The sequence below is a fragment of the Sander vitreus genome, chromosome 4, assembly GCF_031162955.1.
Source record: "Sander vitreus isolate 19-12246 chromosome 4, sanVit1, whole genome shotgun sequence".
NCBI classification, from domain to species: Eukaryota; Metazoa; Chordata; class Actinopteri; order Perciformes; family Percidae; genus Sander; species Sander vitreus.
This window is the reverse complement of record NC_135858.1, coordinates 11,676,995-11,703,915: the sequence shown is the minus strand read 5'-3', so window position 1 is coordinate 11,703,915 and position 26,921 is coordinate 11,676,995. Positions and strand designations below refer to the sequence as shown.

The 26,921-nt window shown below is 39.5% G+C and overlaps 2 protein-coding genes across 2 annotated transcripts; both read left to right on the top strand.

Moving 5' to 3' along the window:
- The first annotated feature begins 32 nt into the window (after positions 1 to 32).
- rabif (RAB interacting factor) lies at positions 33 to 2,191 on the top strand. The gene is made up of 3 exons (XM_078248255.1): positions 33 to 151; positions 698 to 849; positions 1,709 to 2,191. The coding sequence occupies exons 2-3, from the start codon at positions 706 to 708 to the stop codon at positions 1,955 to 1,957; spliced, it is 393 nt and encodes a 130-aa protein (XP_078104381.1). The 5' UTR covers positions 33 to 151; positions 698 to 705; the 3' UTR covers positions 1,958 to 2,191.
- A 3,479-nt stretch (positions 2,192 to 5,670) lies between these two features.
- kdm5ba (lysine demethylase 5Ba) lies at positions 5,671 to 25,590 on the top strand. The gene is made up of 27 exons (XM_078248254.1): positions 5,671 to 6,843; positions 10,882 to 10,959; positions 11,263 to 11,385; positions 11,516 to 11,686; positions 12,439 to 12,564; positions 12,902 to 12,995; positions 13,118 to 13,212; positions 13,378 to 13,536; positions 14,105 to 14,224; positions 15,312 to 15,470; positions 15,908 to 16,089; positions 16,268 to 16,430; positions 16,810 to 16,929; positions 17,249 to 17,443; positions 17,884 to 18,065; positions 19,009 to 19,133; positions 19,263 to 19,413; positions 19,751 to 19,871; positions 20,905 to 21,260; positions 22,855 to 22,993; positions 23,099 to 23,278; positions 23,371 to 23,529; positions 23,698 to 24,117; positions 24,249 to 24,339; positions 24,441 to 24,628; positions 24,722 to 24,985; positions 25,124 to 25,590. Exons 1-27 carry the CDS (start codon positions 6,691 to 6,693, stop codon positions 25,259 to 25,261), a joined length of 4,452 nt encoding a protein of 1,483 aa, XP_078104380.1. The 5' UTR covers positions 5,671 to 6,690; the 3' UTR covers positions 25,262 to 25,590.
- The last annotated feature ends 1,331 nt before the right edge of the window (positions 25,591 to 26,921 follow it).

Genomic DNA, 26,921 nt, shown 5'->3' with positions numbered 1-26,921 from the left:
TTTAATGAGGAACCACATCCATGTGTTTCCTGACGAGAGCATTTAGTGGCTGGTAAACTTCAAGACCAGCTAGTAAGCTAGCCTAGGTTTAGCTAAGTCTGTCTTACGATTTTATTGTCGCATTCAACCTTGTCGTTACTTCAGCATTTAGGTACGTCTTATTTGACTTTATTCAAGAGTGTGTCATGTTTTATAGATATGTAATGTAGTTATTTTTCTGGATTTAAGGCCGTTGCATTCAGTGTTAGCACAGATGTTAGCATATATGCAAAGGGTGGGGTTTACAGTTTGTCGTTCATCTGGCTAGCCTTTAACGTAAATATCTCAGACTGTAGTTCAGCTTTAAGAATGCCATAATTCATATTTTGTGGATAATAAAAAATGTAAACGTTTGTGAGTACAAAGATTCTCTCCAATGTAACACATCCATGGTTCTTTTGGTGAGTTTCTTTGTCACGGACTTCCGCACTACAAAGGTTCCGAACATTTGTAGTTCCGGTTCTCTCTCTCTCTCTCTCTCTCTCTCTCTCTCTCTCTCTCTCTCTCTCTCACACACACACACACCCCTCATCTTTCTTTTCGTTAAGATAGCACTATAAGCCAGTTAGCCCTTACGGTTCCTTGGTTTAGTTTGGTTGGGCCAGTCCCAAGCCTTTTTAGTGCATAGCTACATCAAAGTAAATCTGCTGTTTGTCAGAGTTCGAGATGGACAACAATCCACAGTCCAAAGAAAGCACGGACCGGTCCGACCTGGTTTCTGAGGACGGCAAGAATAGCAAGTCTGTCGTGTGTCAACGCTGCGGATCCAAGGTGCTATGTCCTGGGGTGGCTGTGTTTGCAGAGAAAGAGGTATGTCTGATATTAGGCGATGGGCTATTAGTGGCTGATATATTGCTTTTGGGGTATTTAATCTGTCTGGTCTCAGGTAATCAACCTAATAGTTTTGTACAGCACAATTTCATCCAATGTGCTTTACATGATAATAAAACCAGTGGTACAATGCAACTATGCACATTTACTCAAGTGCACGTTTACACACTTTAGGTACATAACTATTTTTATTTTATGCTACTTTACACTCCAATACTGTTCATAGGGAAACATTGTACTTATTCCACTAGATTGATTGACTACCCAACTTAATAGCTTCACCTCGACCAACTACAACAGTAAAATATTACTTACATATGAATGCATCAGCAATAATAATCTAGTACAGTGTTTCCCATACATAGGTTGTACTTGGGTGCCTCGCCCAGGTAGATAAAATCCAGAGTACATTTTTTATTTTCCAATCAACGATTTGCAATAAGCAGGAGGGTACATTTATACACATATATACTCACACACATACGTACATACAAGAGCAACAATGCTAAGACAGCTACACCAGTAAATTGCTTTAGGAGAATTCAAAACCAAATAAATTATACACTGAGAGCACGATATTCTACTGAGGCCATTCAAAGCTTTGTATACCAGGAGGAGGATCTTGAAAAGCAACAGGTAGCCAGTGGAGGTTTCTGATGTATTCAGATTTTCATATATCTTTCTTCCAGCTAGGTCTAGGTCTAAGTATATACAAAGAAAGACATGATGAATACATGGCAACCTTTTCATGTATATACTATGTCCATAACTACTGCAATACTGATTTTGACTTTGAAAGTGTTTTCATCTCATCTGAAGCTGTGTTTTCTCCCACCAGCTGTTCCTACCATCCATGCGGAAAAAGAGCGGCCTCAGCACCACAGAGGGCTCAGTGGATGGGGACACACTGACCGCCCACTGGTTTGTGGATGACATGTACACTTTTGAGAATGTGGGCTTCACTAAGGACGTGGGGAGAATCAAGTATCTCATCTGTGCAGATTGTGAGATTGGACCAATCGGCTGGCACTGTTTGGATGACAAGAAAAGTTTCTATGTCGCTGTGGAAAGGGTGAATCATGCATAGTCCAAACGCATATGTGAGCTCACATGAACTTAAAAAAATGTGTTGGCAGGCTATGCATCTCTTAATGGATGTACTACCATAGTTGACTCCAACCTAATCCATCACACACACTTACTTATAATGTTATGTGTACATTGTTTATGAAAACAGGACTGTGTCACTATCATTCTCCTATATTACACAACAAGACAACAGTATCATCCTGTTTTAATAAAGATGTTTTTGGGAAGCTGATGTTGAACACCATCCTGTAGCTGTTTCCTGGATAATGTGATGTAAGTTCCCTCACATCAGGGTCTTTTAACCCATGAAAAAATCACTTCCAGTTTGATTTATGAGATGAAAATCCATCCTAACACGAGTTGGTGCTTGTTAAATTTATTTAAAAAAAAGAGGGCTGTCAAACGATTACATTTTCTTAATCGCGATTAATCGCATGTTTTATCACATGATTAAAATTCTATTATTTTGCATTTCAGAACTGTCTTTAAGTACATATTAACAATGGAAAGCAATTCTTACCAGTATATCTTGATTGGGAATCAAATGAATGCAAAGAAAATGACTTTATGAACTTGATTTTAAGATTTGTATTTGTTTATTATATATTTAATCTAGTCACACATTTGAATCTAGAGTCAATATTAGGGTTGGGTATTGTTTGGTTTGGATACCGGTGCTAAAGCGGTACTTTTAAAACGGTACCGGTGCCTTAACGGTGTCTGAACCCATACTTTTTAAGAAAGTAAAAAAAAAGAAGGGTACTAAACAGTTAGCGACATTAAAGAATGGCTTGTTTATTTCTAAGGCCATATCGTCAAAATTAAATGTTTAATAATAATGTAATCACTATAACAATAACTTATTTCACTAGTAAATAGCTGTTGAATGACAAAAACAACCATCAGATGGGAAAAGGGCATTTAACAACAACTTTGAATGCACCACGAGGCTGTAAATTACCAGTTTCGTTGAACTCGTCTGTGTTTTTCCGACAACAGCAGCTGCAGATTGTTACATCCCGGTGTTGAATCCTCTACAGTGAAATACAGACAAACTTTATACCGTTTAGCGTTAGCTGTCAGCATTTTAACCGTGTTTAATCCAGCTACTAGCTAGCGGTAGGCTAACGTTAGCTGCTGTCGAGTATAGTGTTAACTAGCGTCACGTGCAGCGATGTTTCTGTTTCCTGTAACGTCTGTTTCAGAGCATCAGAGAGAAGTGCAGGCATATCAGTGGCACCGGAATGAGGCATCGAAATCCGCGTTGCTTTTCCTGCAGCAGCAGGATGTGATAGGAGGAAGCACTGCAAAATAGTAGCCTGTTAGGCACGACGCAAAGCCGAGTGAAGTGAAAATAAATGGCGGTATGCGATTAATACGATTTGAAAAAATAATTATGCTCGGCCTTAATCGCATCGCGATTAATGCTGACAGCCCTAAAAATAGTACAATCAGATTAATCAACTGACAGTAAAAACTTTAGATCATTGATTAATCTTTAAATGCAATTGAAAATACAAAGCATCCACTAATTCAAGCTTCACAAATATGACTATTTCTTGCTTTACTTTGTATTTGTATCAATGTAAATTAACTACTTTTGGGTTTTATACTTTTGGTCAAACAAAGCAGTTTGAAGATGATATGTGGGAAACATTTTTGATAGATAATTATTAGTTAGTTATATTCACTACTGAAACAATTATTGTTTGCAGCCCTAAACTGTTATTTACTGTTGAGAAAAAGCATGTCCCCATTTGTGTTCCCTCAAATTACAGGAGTAAATCCCCTGTATTTTTTTTATTTTTATTTGCAATGTGCATCATAGCCTGCTATGCTTGCTCCATGTTTAAAACAAAAACAAAACCTTTTCAGTTATAGACTTGTTACTAAAGCACACGCATGGTCACACAACTCTTCAAGTAAGGAAAGTCCAAATCATATTGAAAATTGCTCAACAGTCTCCTAGTCAAATGAGCAGGTACATTTACATGATGGTTGTTGTGGCCTTTGGTTTAGTTTTAGGTTGCAGATATGAATAGAATTTTGTTTGTGGTGCTCATAGAGTTGTAAACTTGTATTTAAGAAGAGTCAATGTATGGATTATTCTGGCTTTTCCACAGACCTCACTGCTACCTGCAATAATACTCACTGAAGAAATAGCCTACTCCAAACGAAAACAGTTTACAGCATGGGTGAACCAGCCTTAAAAACCTCCAGTCATTATTTAAGGTGTAGGTTTCCTTTTTGCCACTAGATGTAGTGATTCATTATTTGACACATGCATCTTTTATTTCGTCGCATCTCTTATATGTGTGGTCATTATTTTGTGTGTGATGTGCACTTATCAACTAAAGGCTCTACCCACACCATGTCAGCTGGACACCACCAAATCAGTGGCAGTGGTGGTAGTCGGCAGACTACATGGTGGTGGAGCTGTTTCCTTCTCTTTGTGTGTTTTCAAACAAAAACCATTATGGATGTAGAGTATTATGTACAGAATACTATAAAAATGGGCATTAGAGAATATATGTGGAATTACAGCAGTTATACAAATGTGTATCATTTACATTAACATGTCAAGGCTGTATATGCTTTTTGAGAAAATGTATGCAAATGACCTAATACTCAAGACCAAACATAAGATGACTTATGGTGATCCAAAGTTTGTTGTGTGAGTGATTTTGAGCACCTTTAAATATGTCCAAGTGACTTTGAAAGACACCTATCATGTGTGAAAGGAAGTTCAAACGAAACAGAGAACAGCGACATTCAAATCAAGTCTCATATACAGGGTGAAACAAATGAAATGGTAGGCCATACTTTTATCAGCAGATGACACAACTGTTGCTCATTAAAAAGGTGGTGTACGATTGTGTAAATGCTTGACAGACAATATTAAGTTAATAAGTGATTAGACAAAATAGACAGATGTCAACAGATGCTAGACAACCTCAATACATGTAAGAACTTTAGATGACTAACAATGTCAAAAAACGAACAATAGATAATGTTGTATTGTCAATGTACAACAGCATGTAAATGTGTGAACAAAGATGAAAAACAACAGCAATATAGTTATATATAAAATCTTGTATATTTAACATATTGAAACACAGACCCTAATGAAATCATTTTCAAGTAAAATGGTTACCCCCAGAATGTGCAGCCTAGGTAAAGAAAGTAGACTTAGACTTAGACTTAGACTTCTCTTTATTGATCCTTTTGGGATGACTCCCGCAAGGAAATTAAATTTCCAGCAGCAGATTTTAGCAGCATATAAAACACTCTTTAAATAAAGAGGTATAAAAAATAAAAAATACAGTATAGAAAAATACAGTATAAGAATAACAATGACAATAAACTTTTAGCTAAATATTTTTTACAAAAAGTAAACAAACAGTAAACAACAATAAACTACAGATAAATAAAGATAAATATATAGATATATAGGACTATGTATGGTATTGTGTTATTGTACAGTTAATAAATAAATGACATTTAGCATAAATTAGCAGTTAAGAGCAGTTAAGAGTGTCCAGGTATGTATGTGAGTAGATTATTGCACAGTGAATGAGTGAGTGGCTACCACTCCTTCCCTTCTTTCCTGTTCTGTTCTGTCCTCTTCACCCTATTTATTCTACTTCCTCCTCCTCCCGAGTGAGGAGTTGTAGAGTATGATGGCATGAGGGACAAAGGAGTTCTTGAGTCTGTTGGTCCTACACTTGGGAAGGAAGTATATCTTCTTTTTCTATGTTATTGATACTTTTTAGCATGTGGCCTCGTGCACATTGGGGGAAAATGGAGAAAAATGTAAATATATGATTAAACAATCAAAAGGGTGGCACATTTTCAAACTATAGTATTTTACTATATTATAAAAGCTCTACTTTAAGCTTGAGGCGTTCCGGACTCAGTAAAGAATAAATGAGTTGATTAAAATGTTTATTATTAAATCTTTAACACCTGAACTATCAACATATTGACTGTAGTCTCTACCAATCAACGAGCTCCTCTAGACCATTTAAAAACGAAGTGCCGGTCAGTGCGCAACGATCTAGTGGGTGTGTTCGATTAGAAAACCCAATGTACCGTCTGATACGTCTATTATTTTGGCTAAGCCGGGCGGGGTAAGGAAGAGACGAAGCAACTAATCCCTTTATTTGTAAACTGACTCAACACAGTACACCCGCGTGCCAAAAGGGTGCACGAATCAAACTCATCCAACAGAGGGGCAATCACGGAACCAATAAAAAATAATCCCTTACTGAAGAGAACTGTGATCATAAAGTGTTAACTGTGTGAGAGCAAACTCTATTCTAGTTTATTTCGGAACGGCATTAAAGTAGATTGAAATGACGGTAAAGGTGTTTACTCAGACCTTCAGGCATTGCACTCATTTAAACAGATACGAACGAGCTGTATCAGTGTAGTAAAAACAATGATATACACAACAAGTATTGGCACATTTAATAATGCCTAAGTAGTGTGTTTACGTGCGATATAACCTCAAACTCGGTGTAAAAATGATTGTAGGTTGCGGGTGTCTACTTTTTGAAGCGGAGGTACACAGTCAATGGCTGTCACCTCTCATCTCCAACTAGATAATTCGTCTTTGAGTTCAATGAGTGGAGAGTGGACATGAACTGAAAGACAGAAAATTCATAGCGAGCATATTCGGCGTGAGGACTATAACAATATTTCAGTTGCAGTCATAACGAAGATGCAACGATGACTCAACCACAGCTGAATGAGTTCATTCCCCCTCCGGAGTGTCCTGTTTTTGAGCCCAGCTGGGAGGAATTTGCCGACCCTTTTGCGTACATCAACAAAATACGACCCATTGCAGAGAAAACTGGCATCTGCAAGATCCGACCGCCGCCGGTGAGTATTTCTTCATTTTGACAGTTATTCGAGGCTTTTTTGGCGTGGTATATTGGCCTCAGCTGCTGTTTATAATTTAGCAGGCAAAGTTGTGTTTTTAGACCGCTTTCAACATGGCGGATTGCGGCTCCGACTTGAATTGTCAGCTAGCCAGAGCTTAGTGTGTTGTGTTTGCAGCAACTATAGTGAAGCATTATCAGACTGAGAAATATGTTTCCTGATTAGGTTTTTAACCTCCAGACGTGTATTTGTTATTATTTATATACCACTTAGCTAGCTAGCTAGCCTAAAGAACACGTTTCTAAAAAAAATTATAATAATAATCAAACGCTAAAGTTTGCCTGTATGCAAATAAAAGTGTGAACGTTAGCGCAGTTTGAAATGCTTCCTGGACTGGCCGCACGGACATTAGCTAGCTCACCAAGATTTTAACTAATCATTTGCCCACAACTTTTAAACAGTTAGTTAAATGTATAGCTTAACTTCCCCAGCAGGTTTCGACGGATTTAGCCAGTATGAGGCGACCTAGCTAACGTTAATCAGGCCTGTTTAAAGCTGCATTTGTCTGACACGTAACGTTGGCTAACGTTACGTAGCTACGTGCTTGGTGACCAACTGTTTATGGAGAGAAGGGACGCTTTATAACACCATGCTCAACGGATCCTCTGTTTCTCTGTTTGTTATCATAGCTTTAACATGTTTCAAACCTTGGTTACGATCATCTCAGATTGTTGACAGCGTTAGTTTGTGCGCTAACTTGCATAATAACGTTATATCGTTATCATGAAACCAACTATTGGACTTTATATATTAATTATATATATATATATATATATATATATATATATATATATATATATATATATATATAAAAAATTATTTTCTAATTAGAAGATTATTATGCCATAATCCACACTTCTCTAACAGCTCGCATGAGTCAAATATGAAGTATTTCAGGGCAGAAAGTAACGTTAGTTATAGACTTTTCCCCAAAATTACATTGACCTTATTTCTGATACATTGGGATGAGAGAGGGGGGTGCATCTTATTCAAGGGTGTGTCAAGCTTCCACGCAAATTAGATAAAGAGCAAATTCTGCTGGAATAAATTATATAACCATGACTGATGACATAATTTCTGACCGTTATCAGTGTCTCAGTTTTAAAACATTAAGGTCACGGATGGAATTTGTTTTATGTAATTTGTATTTGTATTTGTATTGATAACATGAGACTCATGTTTAGTAGAAATAAGCAAGCTGTAAAAGCCCATTTTGTGCGGCTGAACAGGACGGGTAAGAGTGAATGGGCTGCAACATAACAAAAAAAAAAAAAAAAGGGTGGGTCGGGGACTGCTTTGAAGCATATACTGTAAAAAATGATTTGAAGGCATGGCTGAAAGTGGACAGCGCATTATTTTGACCAGTGCATAATCTCTTTTATAAAGAGATTTTTATCATTTAGAAGTAGCCTACTTAAGAGACAAAGCTATAGGCTACTACACTCTAGCCTGAACAGCTTTAAGTTATCATGGCAAGAGGTTTGTATTTACTGGGATTTTTATGAAGGGTTTTAAAAATGCAGGGTCATATTTTTATTTATTTTTTTAAATAAATAAATACCGATATGGTAAGAAGCAGCATATCCAAAAAGTTCAAATACAATGCCTGCTTCTTGAGTATATAAAACTGATACCAAAAAGATAATTTGTCATTTTAGTCAAACTCCAACACTGTGTAAGCACCATTGTCTACAGCCCTGTGTCATGCACCAGCATTTTCTACTGAACATTCAGACCAGAATTTGGCTCCCGGGTGATGTGTGGGCCAAACAACCCAATAAACAACCTTAAATCCTTCAGCAATGTGAATCTGTCTCATGAGAGTGGAGATCTACTGAAGCACATGTTTTAAGTGTTTGTTTTGTGTGTTTGTATAAAGAGGACATGGGGCATCCTAGAGGCTTGTATGGCAAAGATTTACACCTTGTATCTACGTGCAACGTCCTGTGTTTTTTTTGTTTTTTTTAGCTGTGATCTGGCTTGAGATCTCCTTTTCTTTGTTTCCTTTTTCACTGGTATAAACAAAAATATTTGTTTTAGAAGGGAAGAAGACCTTGCATCACAACCTGTTTTTGATCAGTGATTTCTGGGTGCACAGTATGCGGTCAGTATTTCTTCCACACATTTTCCAGTCACATTTTGACTGTAGATGTTAGTATCACATATGCAAATGATTTGCATCTTAAGGCTGTTTGTGGTTAACAAGTCACCACCTGTATTTATCATTTTGTGCTTGGTAGGAAGGCTTGTTATGGTCAGGCCAAAACTGCACTTCTTGTACTCCGTAACTGGTGTGGTCAGACTTGTCTGTGTGTGTGAAGGATGGCAGTTCCATATGTTTCAAAGTGATTGTTTTTCTTTTGTGCCAGGGCAATTGTGGTTCTAATCCAGCTTTGTCTATAGATGATAAGGTGGTGTTAATGCGGCCATTGTTGTACCTACTCTGACCAGCATTTCCAACTTAGTAAGAAAAAAGGCCTGGCCAGACCCAGTAAATCTTGTGTGCCGCATTTTACATTTTCTAGTGCTAATCCCACAGTAACATTGCATGCAGCAGGTGGTCAGAAAGAAAATGCTGACTAATATAAAAATAAAATAAAGAACTATGTGCTTCTCTACCAATTAAGAAATATTGGGATAATTAAAGTTTGAATTAGATCCAGAGCGGTGGCCTAATTTTACATGATCAGTTTACACATCTTGCATGCCAATTTGGCACATCCACTTTTCATTGCAATGTAGTGTCCGTTACAAATTACTCTGTAATAACATTGAATGAAATGTACTTCAATATGTAAAAATCAAATACATATATCGTGCAAATATCTCCAAAGCCTGTTAAGTTCATCTATTTTAGATTGGTATTCATAATGTGGTCTGGTTTTTTTCAGTGTTGAGCCCAGAATCTGAGCCATCAAAGAAAAAGTAACCATCCAATCAGTGCTGTGGCAGAGCAGGCTATACATACTCAGAGTCTATGGATTCATGTAGAATTAAAAGATTTGAGTGAACACCTTAAACAGTGTGAAACTGGCTAATGCACTGTCAGCTTGTCTGAGAACATTTCTTGCATTCTGTTTTGAAGGGCAAATCTGAAACTTGGTGCTAAAATAAGCATTTCTGTCTGTTCCACAGTGTCAGAAATTAACCTGGGATGTTGGAAATCTTTGGAGAAATAGCTGGATTATTTCAACTCCTACATTTTACAGTTTAGAGATTTGTTCATACTAATAACAGTTTTGTTTAGCTACCAAGGTAACAATATGATTATGACTATGTAAACCATTATCAACTTCATATCAGCCAGGATAGCACACTTTGCATCACTCTCACCCAATTTCTCAAGTTGTTTTTCTCTCATTTGTTAATATTCTCACGCTTGACAATTCAGCAGGAGTGTGGTATCACACATTTAATAATGTAAAACCATCTTCTCTAGTCGTGCAGGAAGTTGTGCGATCTAGCGTGAATAGGTTTTTGTTTTAATACAGTGCAGAAAAGTGCATTGATATCAGGCATGTCAGTGTTTAATCTGTCAGTAAGACAGATGGTGTCACGTTGGTCACATAGCGACAGGCAGCAATGTGATAGTTTTGTGTGTTTCGTGGAATCGCATCCTGGTGACATTGTTGTTTGATGAATAAGACAAACGCATTTTGCAGACATTTTAAATTGTAGTGTAATTCTACATGTAATCAACCGTTCTTAGAAATTATTGACCAACTTGATTTCCTGTGCACAGCGTGTTTGCACAGACGCGCTACTATGACTTCCTGTATTTCTGCCTTAATATCAGTGGGGTTACTAAAATAACTGCATTGTCTTGTATTTTCAGACTGGGTGTTTAGTAGTAAAGTTGTTGTACATGATGTACTCTTTCTGACAAACAACATTTTGTTTCAAAGACTTTTGTACACATCCAATATTTGGTGTCATTTTGCTTCATAAATGTTTTTTTTGTTTTTTTTAATTTCTCAGGAATGGCAGCCACCATTTGCCTGTGATGTTGACAGATTGAAATTCACACCACGGATACAAAGACTTAATGAGTTGGAGGTACATTCATTTATTTATTATGTTTATATATTTAAGACACATATAAAATGTGGTAAGTGTAAATGGGGTATTTGGTAAATAAAAATGTATTTTATTCTGGCATTTTAAGTTATTGCTACAATGTTCCCGTCTTTGTCCATTTTCACAAACAATACACGTGTAAAACAAACAATTTACAGCTTTAATACAGTATATATGATGAATTCTTGTTACGCTGTTTTGTTATCATGTTGTCATTGATAAAGAATAAACAATGAACATGTTCAATAAACAACATTATTCTTTGTTTCACTATACGTTTAGGCTCAGACCAGAGTTAAGCTTAACTTCCTGGATCAAATAGCAAAGTTCTGGGAGCTTCAAGGATGCACTCTGAAAATCCCTCACGTGGAAAGAAAGATTTTGGATCTTTACCAGCTGAATAAGGTGCGTGCAAATCCTGGCTGGTTTTAATATCAGGACTCTATAAAGATTTATTTTTGTACGTTTAAAGAAATTCCCAATAAAACAAGTTTCCTCACGTACAGACTGAATATTAAATTTTTCTCTTTCCAAGCTGGTGAATGAAGAGGGAGGTTTCGATGCCGTCTGCAGAGAGCGGCGCTGGACTAAGATATCCGTCAGGTTGGGCTTTGCTCCAGGCAAGGCGATTGGCTCCCATCTGCGGGCCCACTATGAGAGGATCCTCTACCCATATAACCTGTTCCAGACTGGAGACAATCAGCCCGTACGTCCCCTATCGCTTAGGTTTTCTTTTCCCAGCAGAGCAACTTGTTTGGAATAATTGTTTGAAATTGAGTGCATGTTTATTGGAAGAATTCATAGACTATCTAAGTGCCTTTTTTCAAGTTGCACAGTTTATTAGTATAAACCATAGGTGGTGGCTAGAACTCTCTCTACCAGCTTAATACACACAGTGTTATATTTGACAGCATTAGAATTTGGGAACATCTTTATTTTATTCTTTATTTATCTTTGACCTTGTCTTAGTTTGGTCCTGAGAATGTCGTACAAACAGCAGCTGCTAAACAGTGCCAGGTATGGAGGAGTGGTCTTTTACTGGGGCAGGACAACATCTTATAAATTCTACAGTGTTTTGTATGGCCTTTCATTCAGCGGATACCTTCAATAATCTCAGGATATTTTGCCACAGAAAAGGTTTTGGTGTTCTTAAGTGAGTTTTTCTGCATCACATTCCTAAAAGATTAGGGGTTTTCTTCTAAATGCTATGTGTCGGCAGTTATATTCAGCCTTGGTAGCACTGCTGTTCTCAGTGTCATAAAACTAGAACTGACAAGAATGAAATCACTGGTACAGTATTGAAATATTAGGATAAGACACACATTTTTTTTTTTGAGAAACTATGAGATTTGTCTCTAGCTCCCCACTTTCATAATAGCATTTCTTGTGTATGGTGTCTTTGGAAGAAGTATAATATATGAAGGCACTTTCATCACATTCACCTATTTCTCTTTGCAGAGAGCCACCTTGACCAATGACACTAAAGATAAGGAGTACACTCCTCACGACCTGCCCCAGCGGCAGTCTGTCCAGCCTCAGGAGACCTGCAGCATCGCTCGCCGAGCGAAACGGATGAGATCTGAAGTGAGCGCTCTCTCGCTCTCTCGCTCTCTCTCTCTCTCTCTCTCTCTCTCTGACATTGTCACTTGCTATGTTTAATTCAATATGTGTATGATATGCAAATGTGTGTTCTTAAATCTGGATGTTTAAGTATATGTTTATACTCGTATGCAATCCACACACAGGAATACTTTGACAGACAACCAGCTGATCTATATTGTGACTGTGGCCATTTTGCACTTTAATAGTGAAGCCATATGTTTTTGACATCGTCTGGTGTCAAGAAGTATCCCTCATATTTTTTTTAGGACCCAGTAAAATAAACACCTGTTCTCTCTGACTCTCACTGTGACTCTGACAGAGAGGCTGTGTTAAAACCGAACCGGGGGAAGTTTGTGAGAATCGTCCCAATCTTAGGAGGAGGATGGGAACCTATGTTGGCAAACAAGAACCTGGTAAGAACAAAGCAAGTAGTGCTGCTTCCATTATAGAGAAAAAGGGGAATGTGCCGGATATGATGAGTGACATCATTGGAGAATCTTAAAGCTTCCATTGAGCCTTCCCCCGTGTCTTTCAGTGAGGATGGCGATCACTGAGGTCAAACAGGAACCCATTAAACATCCAACAGATTATGAGGAAACCGTATTAGATAAGAGACCTCCCTCGAGTAAAGTAGGTATATTGTTTTGTATTGAAATCTACTATAATTCCAATATTGTGCCAGTAAAAAAACATGTTTCAATGCTGTAGTGTTGTAACTCTGCTGTGAATGACACAACAGAGAAAATTGCACATCGCCGAACAAAAGCAGCACTTACGATTGTCCCTTCTCCTCAGGTGGACCAGTACATGTGCCTGGTTTGTGGCAAGGGGACAGCTGAGGACCGCCTGCTGTTGTGTGACGGCTGTGATGACAGCTATCACATCTTCTGCCTGATCCCTCCCCTCCATGACGTTCCCAAAGGCGATTGGAGATGCCCCAAGTGCCTGGCTCAGGTGAGCTGCACCCCCAGGGAGCTTATAGTTTGTTCCGTTTGTACTCAGAAGTCGGATTTTCCGAGGTCAAAGTCGGAAAAACGCCCCCTGACCTCGGAACTCGGACAACCACTGAGTAACCTGAGCTAAAAATCCAATATGGCTGCTCTGTGCATCAACAGTTGTGAAAGCTGTAGTAACATACAGTTAAAAGCACTTCTGTGTTATTTGTATCCCACTAAATCAGTCGTACACACAGCGTTGTCCATCTTTTATCTGTGGACATGATGTTACGCTGTTTGTATGCACAAAAAACAGCTTATTGCGTTGTTATAAACTGCCATTGCTAACAATGGCTAACCTGGGTAGAGCTAATGAAAACAATGAAAATCCGACTTGTAAATGGAACGCATTCAACTTGGGTGTGACGTCATTCCCAGCTTCGGCTTCCGAGTTCCGCACTATTAATCCTCGCAGAGAAGCTTATAATATGGAACAAGTGTATAATCATCTGCTTCATATTCACAAATATAATACAACTCCCAAGTGTTTTAACTTCACTACATCTTTTTTTTCTCTTTTTTTACAGGAATGTGGCAAACCTCCTGTCGCTTTTGGTTTTGAGCAGGCCAGCAGGAGCTACACCCTCCAGGCATTTGGCGACATGGCCGATTCCTTCAAGTCTGATTATTTCAACATGCCAGTTCATGTGAGTTTGCATCACTTGTTAATTGATAACGAAGAGGTTTCCCTTCTAGCGTATTGGCCTGAATATAAGACAGGTTTGTTTTTTCCTGGTAAAACGTCTGGAAAGTGGGGTCGTCTTATATTCTGGGTTTTAAATGTCAATATACATTCACAACAGCAGATGGTGCCAAATGGTGAGCCGTCGGGCAGTGAGGGTGACGTTCTGTGGGATGATTTTCTTAATAAATACAAGATTTGGTCTTCAAAAAGTATTTTTTCCAAAAATGTGTCTTGAAAAAGAGGGGGGCATCGTCTTATAATCAGGATTGTCTTATATTCGGGCCAATACGGTAATTAGTCAACATGTTTTGTCTGTCATCTAAATCACTGGTTTAAGTATGGTTCTGTTCTTACTTGAGATGAAAGTTGCTCTTCTATACAAGTTCTATCATGTATATAAAGGTTTATTTAAAATATGGACATATATGCACAGAGTGATGAGAAAAGGTAATACATGGTCAAATATGGGATATTGACATGGATAACCATGTCTATTGATACATTATCAAAGTTATGCTGTTCTTTTTGGCCAGGACAGATTGAAATGAACATAATAATGGACTTCCATGGACAGTATAGATGGCTATGGAAGGCCTCTGATATCAGATGTTCATTTACAGTGACATTATTTTATAATAAACCATGATGTTTGGCACAGTGGAAACAGAAGTTGTGCTGACATTTTTACTGGTGTAATTAAGTGTTTTAATTCAACCACCAAACCCCTTGTAAAATGAGCACGCGCACACAAATCTTTCTATTTATAAGGCAGACTTTGGAAGATCTTCGAGGAAAACGGTCCTGAATGCTCCATAACTTCTGTTTTATAACTTTGGTCTGTAACAAAGGAATGCTTTGATAACACACTTCAGAGAGAGTCCTGTTTATCTGACAGGAACCCCCCACCCTGAAAAAGATGACGTTTTTGTCTTTAGTCCCAGCAGACACATTCTAACATGTGTTGCAGTGATAACACTGAAACACTTGTGATGAAACTAGCTTCAGTTATCTACACAATCACACCATGTCATCTCCTTGTGTGTTTTTAGATGGTTCCTACTGAGCTAGTGGAGAAGGAGTTCTGGCGTCTTGTCAGCACCATTGAAGAGGATGTCACTGTGGAGTATGGAGCAGACATCGCCTCCAAGGAGTTTGGGAGTGGTTTCCCTTTGAGTAACAGCCATTTTGAAGTCTCTCCAGAGGATGAGGTACAATCTGCCTGCTGTTTTGGGGATGAAGTATTACATCAGTTTACGGATGTATACCTTTTGTCTCTCTAAAACATTAAAATATAAGTGGTCATGGGGTTGTAAAGGGGGAAATGTATATAATAGTTTACCTCCACAACCTTCAAAGATTGATTTTGTCATATCGCATGTCTAAAAAACATGCCCACCCACAATACTTCATAAACATTGATCATCAAAGCAAAAATAACATTGAAGTACTACAAATAATGTTGTTTTTCAAAACAACTTTCAGTATTTTCCTAAAGCAATTTGCAGGTTTTTGGCTGGAAAATTAGCAGCACAGGTGTAATGTTATAATCAGTTTCCCCAGTGATAACGACTGTAATGCCAGCTGAACAAGGCTATATTTGAGTAGAAAGTAAAGTGGAGTTTTGAGACCTGTGTCTCACCTGCAGCATTACCTGAGCAGCGGCTGGAACCTGAACAACATGCCGGTGCTGGATTCCTCCGTGCTGACTCACATTACAGCCGACATCTGTGGGATGAAGTTACCCTGGCTGTATGTGGGCATGTGCTTCTCCTCCTTCTGCTGGCATATCGAGGACCACTGGAGCTACTCAATAAACTACCTTCACTGGTAGAGTGCACTCTCTCTAAACTCTATTGTGTATCTTTTTATACTGGTACTTTCACAAGAAATGCAGTTTTGTAAATGTGATTCATTTCTGAAAAATGATTCTTATAATCTTCAAAGAAATTTGTGTGGTGATGCTTAGTCGTGTATTTTTCACTAATGGTTATGACCATATTTGCAGGGGGGAGCCGAAGACGTGGTATGGGGCGCCTGGTTATGCCGCAGAGCACCTGGAGTCGGTCATGAAGAACCTGGCACCGGAGCTGTTTGAGTCCCAGCCAGACCTCCTTCACCAGCTGGTCACCATCATGAATCCCAACACGCTGATGAACAACGGCGTCCCGGTAACCTGCTCTGACTGTTGCACTCATTTATTAATAATCACATTTAAATGTCTAAAACAAAGCGAGATCTTTGTCCACAGTTGCACAACAAAGTATGTCCGTTAATATAAATTGAATATGATACTCCTCTGGCATGAACAAAGTAGATACACATTTTAAACATGTTGCAGTGTCTTGTTTTTTTGGGGAAATCTTTTACTTGACGTACATAATAAATCAAAGTCTAGATTTTATTTTTTTTAACGAAAACTAATATAACTCAAGACATCAGAACTTTGCTGGGTTCAATGTGGTTGTCAGGCTCAGTACCCTCTTCATAACAAATTATAATTTTTTTTTTTTTTTTTCTCCCTCCTTTTCTTTTCTTACTGATGACTAGATCTATCGCACCAACCAATGTGCAGGCGAGTTTGTCATCACTTTCCCCCGAGCTTACCACAGTGGATTCAACCAGGGCTTCAACTTTGCTGAAGCTGTCAACTTTTGCACCATGGACTGGGTAAGGAAATCTGTTACTACTCTTGTTTTCACAACACCAGATTAATTTTATACATGTCATGGTGTTACACAGTAGGTGTTCTGTTGACGCACCTAGATTTCACTGAGAAATGTTTTTTGCTTCAACAGTAACATGCAAGTATGCTAATAAAATAATTGGTGGGACACAAAAGTGTAATAAATTGTATGTTATCTTTGTCTGTATAGCACCTTTCATGCCGAGGTGTAGCCCAAAGTGCTTTACAAAACAGGATTAGAACAATTGTAATCCTTTTTTACAAATTTAGTAAACTCAAACTTGTCTATTTATTTTCTGACAGATGCCTATCGGCCGTGAATGTGTGACCCACTATCGCCAGCTGAGCAGGTACTGTGTCTTCTCACATGACGAGATGGTTTGTAACATGGCCTATAAAGCAGACACAATGGATGTGGAGCTGGCGTCAGCAGTGCAGAAGGAGATGGCTGTAATGGTCCAAGAAGAACAACGACTTAGAGAAAAGATTAACAAGATGGTGAGGAGTTCTTGTCTTAAGGATCTATTGTCTCTTTTTTTATTTATTAGTACAGTCGTTTAACAAAGTTCAATGATGGCAGAATGTAGTTTTAGTATTTTTAGCACACGTTATAGACATCCAGGAGGTAAAGTGAGTGATATGGAAAGTTGCATATCATTCCAAACAGTTAATAGGTCACAAACTTGATTTAAGGAAACGGAACACATTATAACAAATTGTTTGAATTAAAGGTCTGAATTACATTATTTTTGAGTTTGCTGTATTAGCTCTTGTCGGGCAGTTATAGCAAAGCTGGTACACCCTTAATGAAGTGTCATCAAGGATACATTAGAGAAAACGTTGAACTTTTGAAGGAGACTCTTTCTGCCTGCACAGTTGTCATATGATGTTTCCCCGTCTTCTCTGCGGCTCTAATGACAGTGAATTGTTTTCCCCAGGGTGTGGTGCAATCTCTACAAGTTGATTATGAGGTGCTCCCAGACGAGGAGCGGCAGTGCTGCAAGTGTAGGACCACCTGCTACCTGTCTGGCATCACCTGTGCCTGCAGTCCTGGCAAGATGGTTTGTCTGTACCACCCCCGGGACCTCTGCTCCTGTCCTCATAGCAACCTTACACTCCAGTGAGTCTCCAGTAACCACAACAACTGAACATACTCGCTTCTGAATTTAACTTATGTTTTGTTTTTAGCACTATTATGAATCATCTGCATTAGGGCTGCACAATTTATCGCAATTTTATCCAAATCACAATATGGACTAGTGCAAATCCAAATCGCAGGGGGGGGGGGCTCGCAATACTGTATTTGTTAAAGGCAAAATATATGTCAAACCTCAAATCGTGTCCTACAGACTAAAGGAAACATCTTAGTTTGGTACAGATTAGGGGCGGGAATCACGATACAATATTATTGCCAGTTTAAACATATTGCAATATTCTGCGAATGTTCTTTTTTTCCATATATAATAATAGATCAATACTTGGCGCCTGCATATCGATACAGTATTGTATCGATATGCAAGGATCGAAAATATCGCGATACTATGCTGTATCGATTTCACCCCCCCCCCCACCCCCCCTCTCACCCCTAGTACAGATCCTCGCAAAAATCACACTATAATCATTTTGTTTTAATTTTAATATGTGTTCATGAAAATGAGAATAACGATACAAAAATGATCATTCTTCAGCTTTGATGACATGTTCTTACATAAAGAGTGAAATAAAGGTGTTTAACTAATTAACTTTAAACTGTGAAAGACCCAGCGCACGGCACTTACTCAGGAAAAATGAGCCCTAGTTTCAGTTTTTGTCTGAATTTAAATATTTCTATCACCAAGTAAAGAAACAAAATTCCCTGCTCACTCTCATGAAAATCAGCTGTTAAATGTAACAAGAAAAAAGCCTGGCTGCCTTCCTATATCCAGTTTCCCATCTAAAGTAAATTCAGACAAAAGTGCCATTTACGTTTGGCATTAGGTAGGAGAAATATAACTTTTTATTGAACCTTGACAAATGTCAGTCATCATTGTACATTCATTTCCTTGTTTTGTCTTTCCCTGCAGTTACAAGTTTACACTGGATGAGTTGTATCCCATGATGGCATCAGTGAAGCTGCGTGCAGAGTCCTATAAAGACTGGCTCTGTAGTGTGCAGGACATCCTGGAGAGCAAAGGAAACAAGAAAAGAGGTTAGAAGTCAATGAAAAAACATTCTGTATTACAAAAAATAAGTCCTCATTTTAAGGAGATAGTCATTGATACTCACACTGTATTCTTATTACTTTACCTTTATATTTTATACTTTGCTTTCTGGTCAGGTTTAGAAGAGCTTCACAGCCTGGTGGAGCTGGCAGAAACAAGGGCGTTCCCACAAATCAGCCTCCTGGATCGGCTACGCAAAGTCGTCTCAGAGGCTGATAAAGTTGCTGTGATGGCACAACAGCTTCTCAATGGAAAGAGGCAGACGAGGTACGTCAAATAGATTTTGACACTGTTGGTTTAGATTGAAATTGTGTTACACAACTTTTTGACTTCTCTATGAATCAGAATAAGACCATAAATATCCCATCCATAAAAACCAGCCATGTTCATTCAGACCCATAATGTGTCACACTTTGTGGTTGTTATTGACCCCAGTGTATCATTATATCATTATCACTGTTTGTATTTTGAAAGACAAAGGTTGCAGAACGCAGACTTTTATTTTCAAGGTGCCAGCGTTGTAGTTTGAAGACAGTTGTTGTGTTTTTTTTTGCTGTTAAAGACAATTCTGTCATTTTTCTGAGAGTTTTTGTTTGTATTTCAGGTATCGTTCTGGAGGAGGAAAGTCTCAAAACCAGAACGGGTTGACTGTTGAGGAGCTGAGGTCTTTTGTCCGACAGTTCGACAGCCTGCCGTGCAACATCCGACAGGCTCCTTTACTGAAGGTTAGCTTGGATTAGACACATTCTTCTTTACATGACTACCTGAATCCTTCATTCAAATTGATATCTCATGAGAAGGGCTCATTGCATGAGTGGAAACTGATCTCAATTCCAGAGCATGTCTCCTTCAAGAATAATCCAAGGTAGGTCATCATTAAGTTAAATTGGTTTCTTGGAGAAATTGGCACACGTTAAAGGAACACGCCAACTTATTGGGACTTTAGCTTATTCACCGTATCCCCCAGAGTTAGATAAGTCCATACATACCTTCTCATCTCTGTGCATGTCATAACACTATTTGACGCACCCACCGCTAGCCTAGTTGGCACAGATCCTGGAGGTAACCGGCTCCAACTAGCCTACTGCTCCCAGTGACACAATAACATTTTCCTATTTACATGTTGTGATTTGTATAGTCACAGCGTGTACAAATAACAAGGTCACACGAGACACAGCCATCTTCTAACCGTATACAAACTGGGAGCTATATTCTCAGAAGGCAAAGCAACTGCTACTTGGGCGGAGTGTTTGGCGCAACACCTGAAAAGCACCATTGTTACTCTCTGCTCCTCACAACGGGGCTTCTTGTGTGCTGCGAGAAAATCACTCCGCCCAAGTAGCAGAAGTAGCAGTGCTTTGCCTTCTGAGAATATAGTTCCCAGTATGTATACGGTTAGAAGATGGCTGTGTCTTATGTGACCTTGTTATTTGTACATGCTGTGACTACACAAATCACAACATGTAAATAGGAAAATGTTGTTTTTTTTTGTCACTTATTGGGAGCAGTAGGCTAGATGGAGCCGGATACCGAAGGGTATGTATGGACTTATCTAACTCTGGGGGATACGGTGAATAGTCGGCGTGTTCCTTTTTAAAGCTCTCCTAACGTTTCTGTGTCATCACATTTTCACTTTACAGTCGAACAATGTCTGAATGTTTGGTTTATGTGAGTGAATTTGGCTTTGTTTGTGAATAAAGTCTAGTCTCAGTAGTTAAATATCCGCCCTAAATGCCTGTTGAATGTGGACACCCCCAGGACCTGTTGACCCGGGTGGATGACTTCCAGCAGCGCAGCCAATGCCTCCTATCTGATGAGTCGCCCAGCCCGCTGGAGCTGCAGGAGCTGCTGGACGTGAGCTTGGGCCTGGACGTGGAGCTGCCTCAGCTGGCCCTGCTGAGGGAGAGACTGGAGCAGGCCCGCTGGCTGGAGGCCGTACAGCAAGCCAGCAGCCGGCCAGAAAGCCTCTGTCTGGACACCATGCGGCGGCTGATCGACCAGGGCGTGGGCTTGGCCCCTCACAGCTCTGTGGAGAGAGCCATGGCTCGTCTACAGGAGTTGCTGACGGTGTCAGAGCAGTGGGAGGAGCGGGTGCTCAGCCTGATGGAGGCCAGGTGAGGAAACTGAGCTGCACTGGGACATAGGTCTAGGTTAGATAGATACTACGGATTTTTTCCCTTTTTTTTTTTGTTCTTACCCTTTTTTTAAAAGTTATTACTTTTTTTATTTTTATATATATATAAAAAAATAATCTTCTGAAACAATAGTGTCAAGGCTGACAAAGTTTCAGCATAAGATATCAATTTACCATGAAAAACATAATAAGCTACAGCGATGAGAGACTGTCCATGAACAAACACACTACCACACATACTACCTACTAGTTCTGAGCATCTCTTCTATGAAATGAACAAGAAATCTCACAGTAATCAGCAATCAGGGACACCCCGTTTTGGTTCCAGTTGTGAACTTAGCTTACTCTAACTTTTGTTAAAATACAGTAAAGTCTGCCTATCTAAACAGTGATCTCATACTTTGACACCACTACAATTGTAACTTTATAAAACAGACTTGAAGTGAAAACGTGAAATCAGCTTCAACTTCAGACCGTGCCGAGTGAAATGTGCCAAGTCTGCAGAGCTGAATCATGGTGGATAAAGAGGATCATGGTGCTGTGATGGCACCACAGAGACTTCACGCTGTAAAGCACCAGACTCTGCCATCGCAAGCACATCATGTGATCATCTAATACTTGATGTTTTTTTTTTTTTATGTAACTAAGATTTAAAATTGAAATACACCAGACAAAAGATGAAGTGACACTCCAACATCAGACATTGTATAAATCCTGAACATGTACACTGTATTCACCAGGGATGCACCGAATCCAGGATTTGGCTTGGATTTGGCCGAATATTGGGCTTTTTGACGGGGTTCGGTTTCTGCCGAAACTTTTTCGAACCCTACGCTTGCGCTACGCGGGTCAACGTAATGATGGCGCCGTTGATTACGGGAAGGTGTTTACGTAGGTGGAGCGTTCAATGCAGTAGGCTGTGAGAAAGTGAAAATGGAACTCGTGAGCAGAAAAGGTGTTATTTGGCAATACTTTCAGTCAAAAAAAGGCAATTCAAGTCGAGCTACATGTGCAATTTGCAATGCTGATTTGTCTCGTGGTGGCAAGGACCCTAAACGATACACAACATCGCCGCTGTTAAAGCATTTGTGTATGAAACTTCCGAAAGAATACGAGTTGTGCATGAAGGAATCTACAGACAGCAGCCAAAATGCAGCAACTTCAGGTACGGCAAAGGAAGGACAGTCACAGCTAAAAACTTGTGTTAACCAGACGGCCATTACCAGTTTTGCTAGCCCTACACCTGGGGGTAGTCTACTTTTATGAGATTATAAATCTAAAAGGCTAATATTTTGGATATTGAATGGATCTTGAGTTAGGGTAAACATAACAACCTATGGTAATTGTAAAAATAGTTTTTCCCACTTGTCTTCCTGGCATAATGTTGCCTATTCTTTTTTATTTTTATTTTTTACAGATAAAATAAAATGAAAAATACACTGCTGTGGACGTTGTTTACTTCATTAATGTGTTAATGGACTGAGGATGGGAGTAGGATTCGGTATTCGGCCGAACCCCAAAAATCTGGATTCGGTGCATCCCTAGTATTCACTAAAGCACATTTCCCTTCACAGGCCGTATCACAGCATGGCTACACTCGACGCCGCTCTACAAGAAGTAGAAAACATCCCTGCCTATCTGCCCAACTGTCTGCAGCTGAAGGATGTCATCACCAAGGCCAAGAAATGGCTCCATGAAGCCGAAGCACTTCAGGTGAAATATACTTCAACTTAAGCCATGCTGAATGTTCTCAGCACTTAACACTTGGCCTGAGATGGTTGAGTTTTGATTCTAAATCTTGTGTGTGCACGCTTGCAGCTCGGGGGACGCATTCCTGTGCTGGACAGCCTCACTGAGCTGCTTCTCAGAGCAGAGAGCATCCCAGTGAGACTCGACCCGCTGAGTCGCCTGGAGGCCCTCGTCAGTGATGTTCAGAGCTGGAAGGAGAGCGCAGCGAAGACATTCCTACTGAAAAACTCTCCTTTCTCTCTCCTTGAGGTAAACCGATATTAATAGGTGCGCTCATTTCAAAGCTGTTTTCCAAATATGACAGGACCAATAAAAAGTGTGTTTTGCTTTAATGTTTCCAGGTGCTTTGTCCGAGATGTGATGTAGGGGCCGTGCATCAAAAGTCAAGACCTAAAAAAGCAAAAGAAGCTACACAGATCAGTAAAAAATCTTCAACAAAACTGGAGTCTCTGTGTGACGTAGAGAGAGTTCTCTCTGAGAGCAAGGACTCTGCCTCTGCTGTGAGTGTAGCTATTGTTTTTTATCCTTAACTGTGTGTGTGTGTGCTTGAGTCTGCTCATTGAAATCCCTACCACCCCCCCCCCGCGCACACACACACTAACTAAAGCGAATGAGATTAGTCTTTATTTGTTTATTTTTTTATTGAGTACAATTTTCTTACTTAACAGATGGCCACTCTTGCTGAGGTCCGCCAGAGGGAGATGGAGATCTTGTTGGCTCTGCGTACTTCAAATGAGTCCAAGCTTGTTCCTGCTGAAAACTGTTGTGCACTTAGTGTTTGCGTTTGCCAAAAGGCCCCTTCGGGTGCCATGATGCAGTGTGAGCTTTGTCGAGACGTTTTCCACTGCGGCTGCGTTACAACAACAGCAGACCTCGGGTACGGCCAAGCCTGGCTTTGCCCACTTTGCCATCGGTCGAGGAAACCCCCTCTGGACAAGGTCCTGCCCCTGTTGGCTTCGCTGCAGAGGATTCGGGTTCGGCTGCCGGAAGGGGATGCCCTGCGCTTCCTCATCGAGAGGACGGTGCGATGGCAGCACAGAGTTCAACAGGCCTGCACAGAGGGAGTGCTGGAGAAAGTATCAAAGATGGTCAGTGGAAACACATTTTATAACTCAGTGTAAATAGAGTTCAATAAATGAGTCTCCTGGTTTTTGACATTAGCGTTGTAGACGCACCGATCACTGTCAAGCATACTAAAGTTGATTGTTTTTTGTTTCAGGGGCGAGTTGGACCTGGGATATCTTCACATCTGACTCAGGAAATAAACGGTTCATATTTTCATACAGAGCACCAGTCTGTTCCACTCGAGGGTACGTTTTAAAGCTTTAAGCACTTTGCATCTACGCACTTTGCATTTTTTTTTTTTTTATTTCACCTCTGAACTCTCTGCTGCTCATCATATTTGTCACAGGTCTCGGTCCTGAGCTGGAGGAGCTGATGGTGGAGGGATTCCTGCTGCAGGTCACTCTGCCTGAAACCGAGCAGCTGTACAAATACCTGCTGTCCAAACTGGCCCCCCTGCTCTCACATAGTGACCCCTGTGAGAACAACGCAGAACAGGACCAACAGTCTCAGAGAGGGAGCCCCCACCACAACAGGGTAACGACAAATGTAGATCATATTCTCAATCACACTTGATATATAATCACTACTTTTTGGTATATTTATTGTAATATTTTTGTCTTGACACAGAATGGAGTTTCCAGTGTCAAAAAGGAGACGGGGAACGGTCAGAGCAAAAGGACCAAGCGACGTAAGGACAGCTCCGACTCGCAGCACAGTGAGAAGGCCAAGAAGTGCCGCAAAAAGAAGTCTAAGAAGAGCAAAGAGAGGAGCGAAGAAACCAAGCGGACTTGTTCTCCCACACACCCGGTGTCTGACCCCGCTGCTTCAGATTCCGAGGAGGACTACTCATTGTGTGCTGCACCATGGTGCAGAGAGCCAGAGGGGGACGAGGTTTGTTTTATATCACTCTACTAAATATACTACATGAAGGGTTTTTAATGGCAGGAGTTTTAACTGATTTGTTGTTGTTTTGTTAATGTGTTTTTTTTTTTTTATTCTTTTTTTTTTTCTCATCTTACTGCTTTTCAGGTAAACTGGGTCCAATGTGACGGTAGCTGCAATCAGTGGTTCCACCAGATCTGTGTGGGACTGTCTGCTGAGCGAGCAGAGTTGGAGGACTATATTTGCATAAGCTGCACACAGCCGGACTACGATGGAGGAGAATGACGACCAAAAAGTAACTTTGAAGGATCTGCAGTTTTTGTTGCGAGCCGCAGCACTTAAGTGCACACCTGAACTCTGTGTGCTCATGTGGCTTCTCCCCCTTTACCTTCTGGCTTGCCCTTAGCGAACATGGTGCTACTTACTGTTTTTTCCAGAGTTACAAAAGACTTCCGTCACTGTTTTTGTCACATGGCTGGTTTTTCAGCCAATCAATTAATCCTTTCTGAAACTTTCCAAGACTTGATGCAGATGTACAAAATGGTGAAATGTTTCAACAGCGCAGGGATTTTTCAACCAAAAAAAAGTCAATTTGACAACACATTTTAGAACTGCTTTTTACATCTGAACAATGTGAAACTTCTTTCTCTTGTAGAGTAAATATTATTTATCTAAGCAATAACTGAACTGATTGAGGTTTAGTGTTCCACTGAGCTATGTTCGTGCTTAGAAATCCTCCTGATAGAATGCCTTCTAAAAGCAAAACCCCTGATGAATTCACTTTATGAATCCTATGATATTACACAGTTCAATTAACATTTGTGAACAGAACTTGAATCAGAAACCCGAGAACAACTGTATGTCTGAGCTTGTTGAGCCTGAATAATATTTGCCAATATCCCGTATCAAATCACTGACTTTGATATAAAGTCTGGTTCCCTTTTGCGCTGTCTGTGGAGGAAAAACGAGAGTCTTGGCGTTGGGTGAGACTTGATTATGTTCACAAAATAAGAATGAACTGTCCGACATCAAAGGAATGTACATTTTGTTTTAGGGTGGCTTTTCCCTTTACGGTTTAGATGAAAATATTGTGTTGGACTTAGATTTAACACAGACTGTGTGATGTATTTGCCACATGTATATGACCTTTTTCTGCTCCTTTGGGTAAATAATATAATTCATATGTTGCAGTTTGCATTATAAAATAAAAAAAAAAAGTTTGTTCCCATATGCCTGGACTCTGCCTGCTAAATGCCATACAAGTTAAACAAAACATGTATTTGTTTCCTGCAGTAGATTTTGATGGGTTGATTTTAAATTCCTCTGACAGTTAGTCACAGTATCTGTAAAAGGGGAACTGAAATAGTCTATTTCAGGAACTCAAAACAGAAAGGAAACCATTGTGTCTGTATGTGTATAGGGGGAATTAAATATTTGTCTATCAGGAAATGCAATACACAGAAAGAAGAAAAGGAAAAAAAAAAAAGAAGAAATGTTCCACACCACATACTCTCATAATGAAATATAATCTCATGTTACCTGGGCAGCTTTGGCGGTCCACTGCTTCTATGTAGGCCTATAGACTGGGTTAAATGCAGATGACAAATTTAATTTCTCTGTGAATGACAAAGGCACATTTAACCTTTTTAAATTGAAAACAATACATACCGTGTGTATATAGATACTAGATAAATATTTGAAACTGTACATGACTCATAATGTATGGCACCATACTAACATCTAGTGGAGGTTAAATAGAACAGGTTGAACTGTCTTCAACATTATTATTAATAATCACAATTTCTAAACATCTAAGATCAGTGCTTCACATTAAGCTTTATATGCACATCAAACTAGTAAACCTCATGTTTAAAGGTGCCCTGTGGAGTTTATTTTGTAAACAAACTAAACGTATGCTTACATTCTAGGCATTATCAAAGTTTGA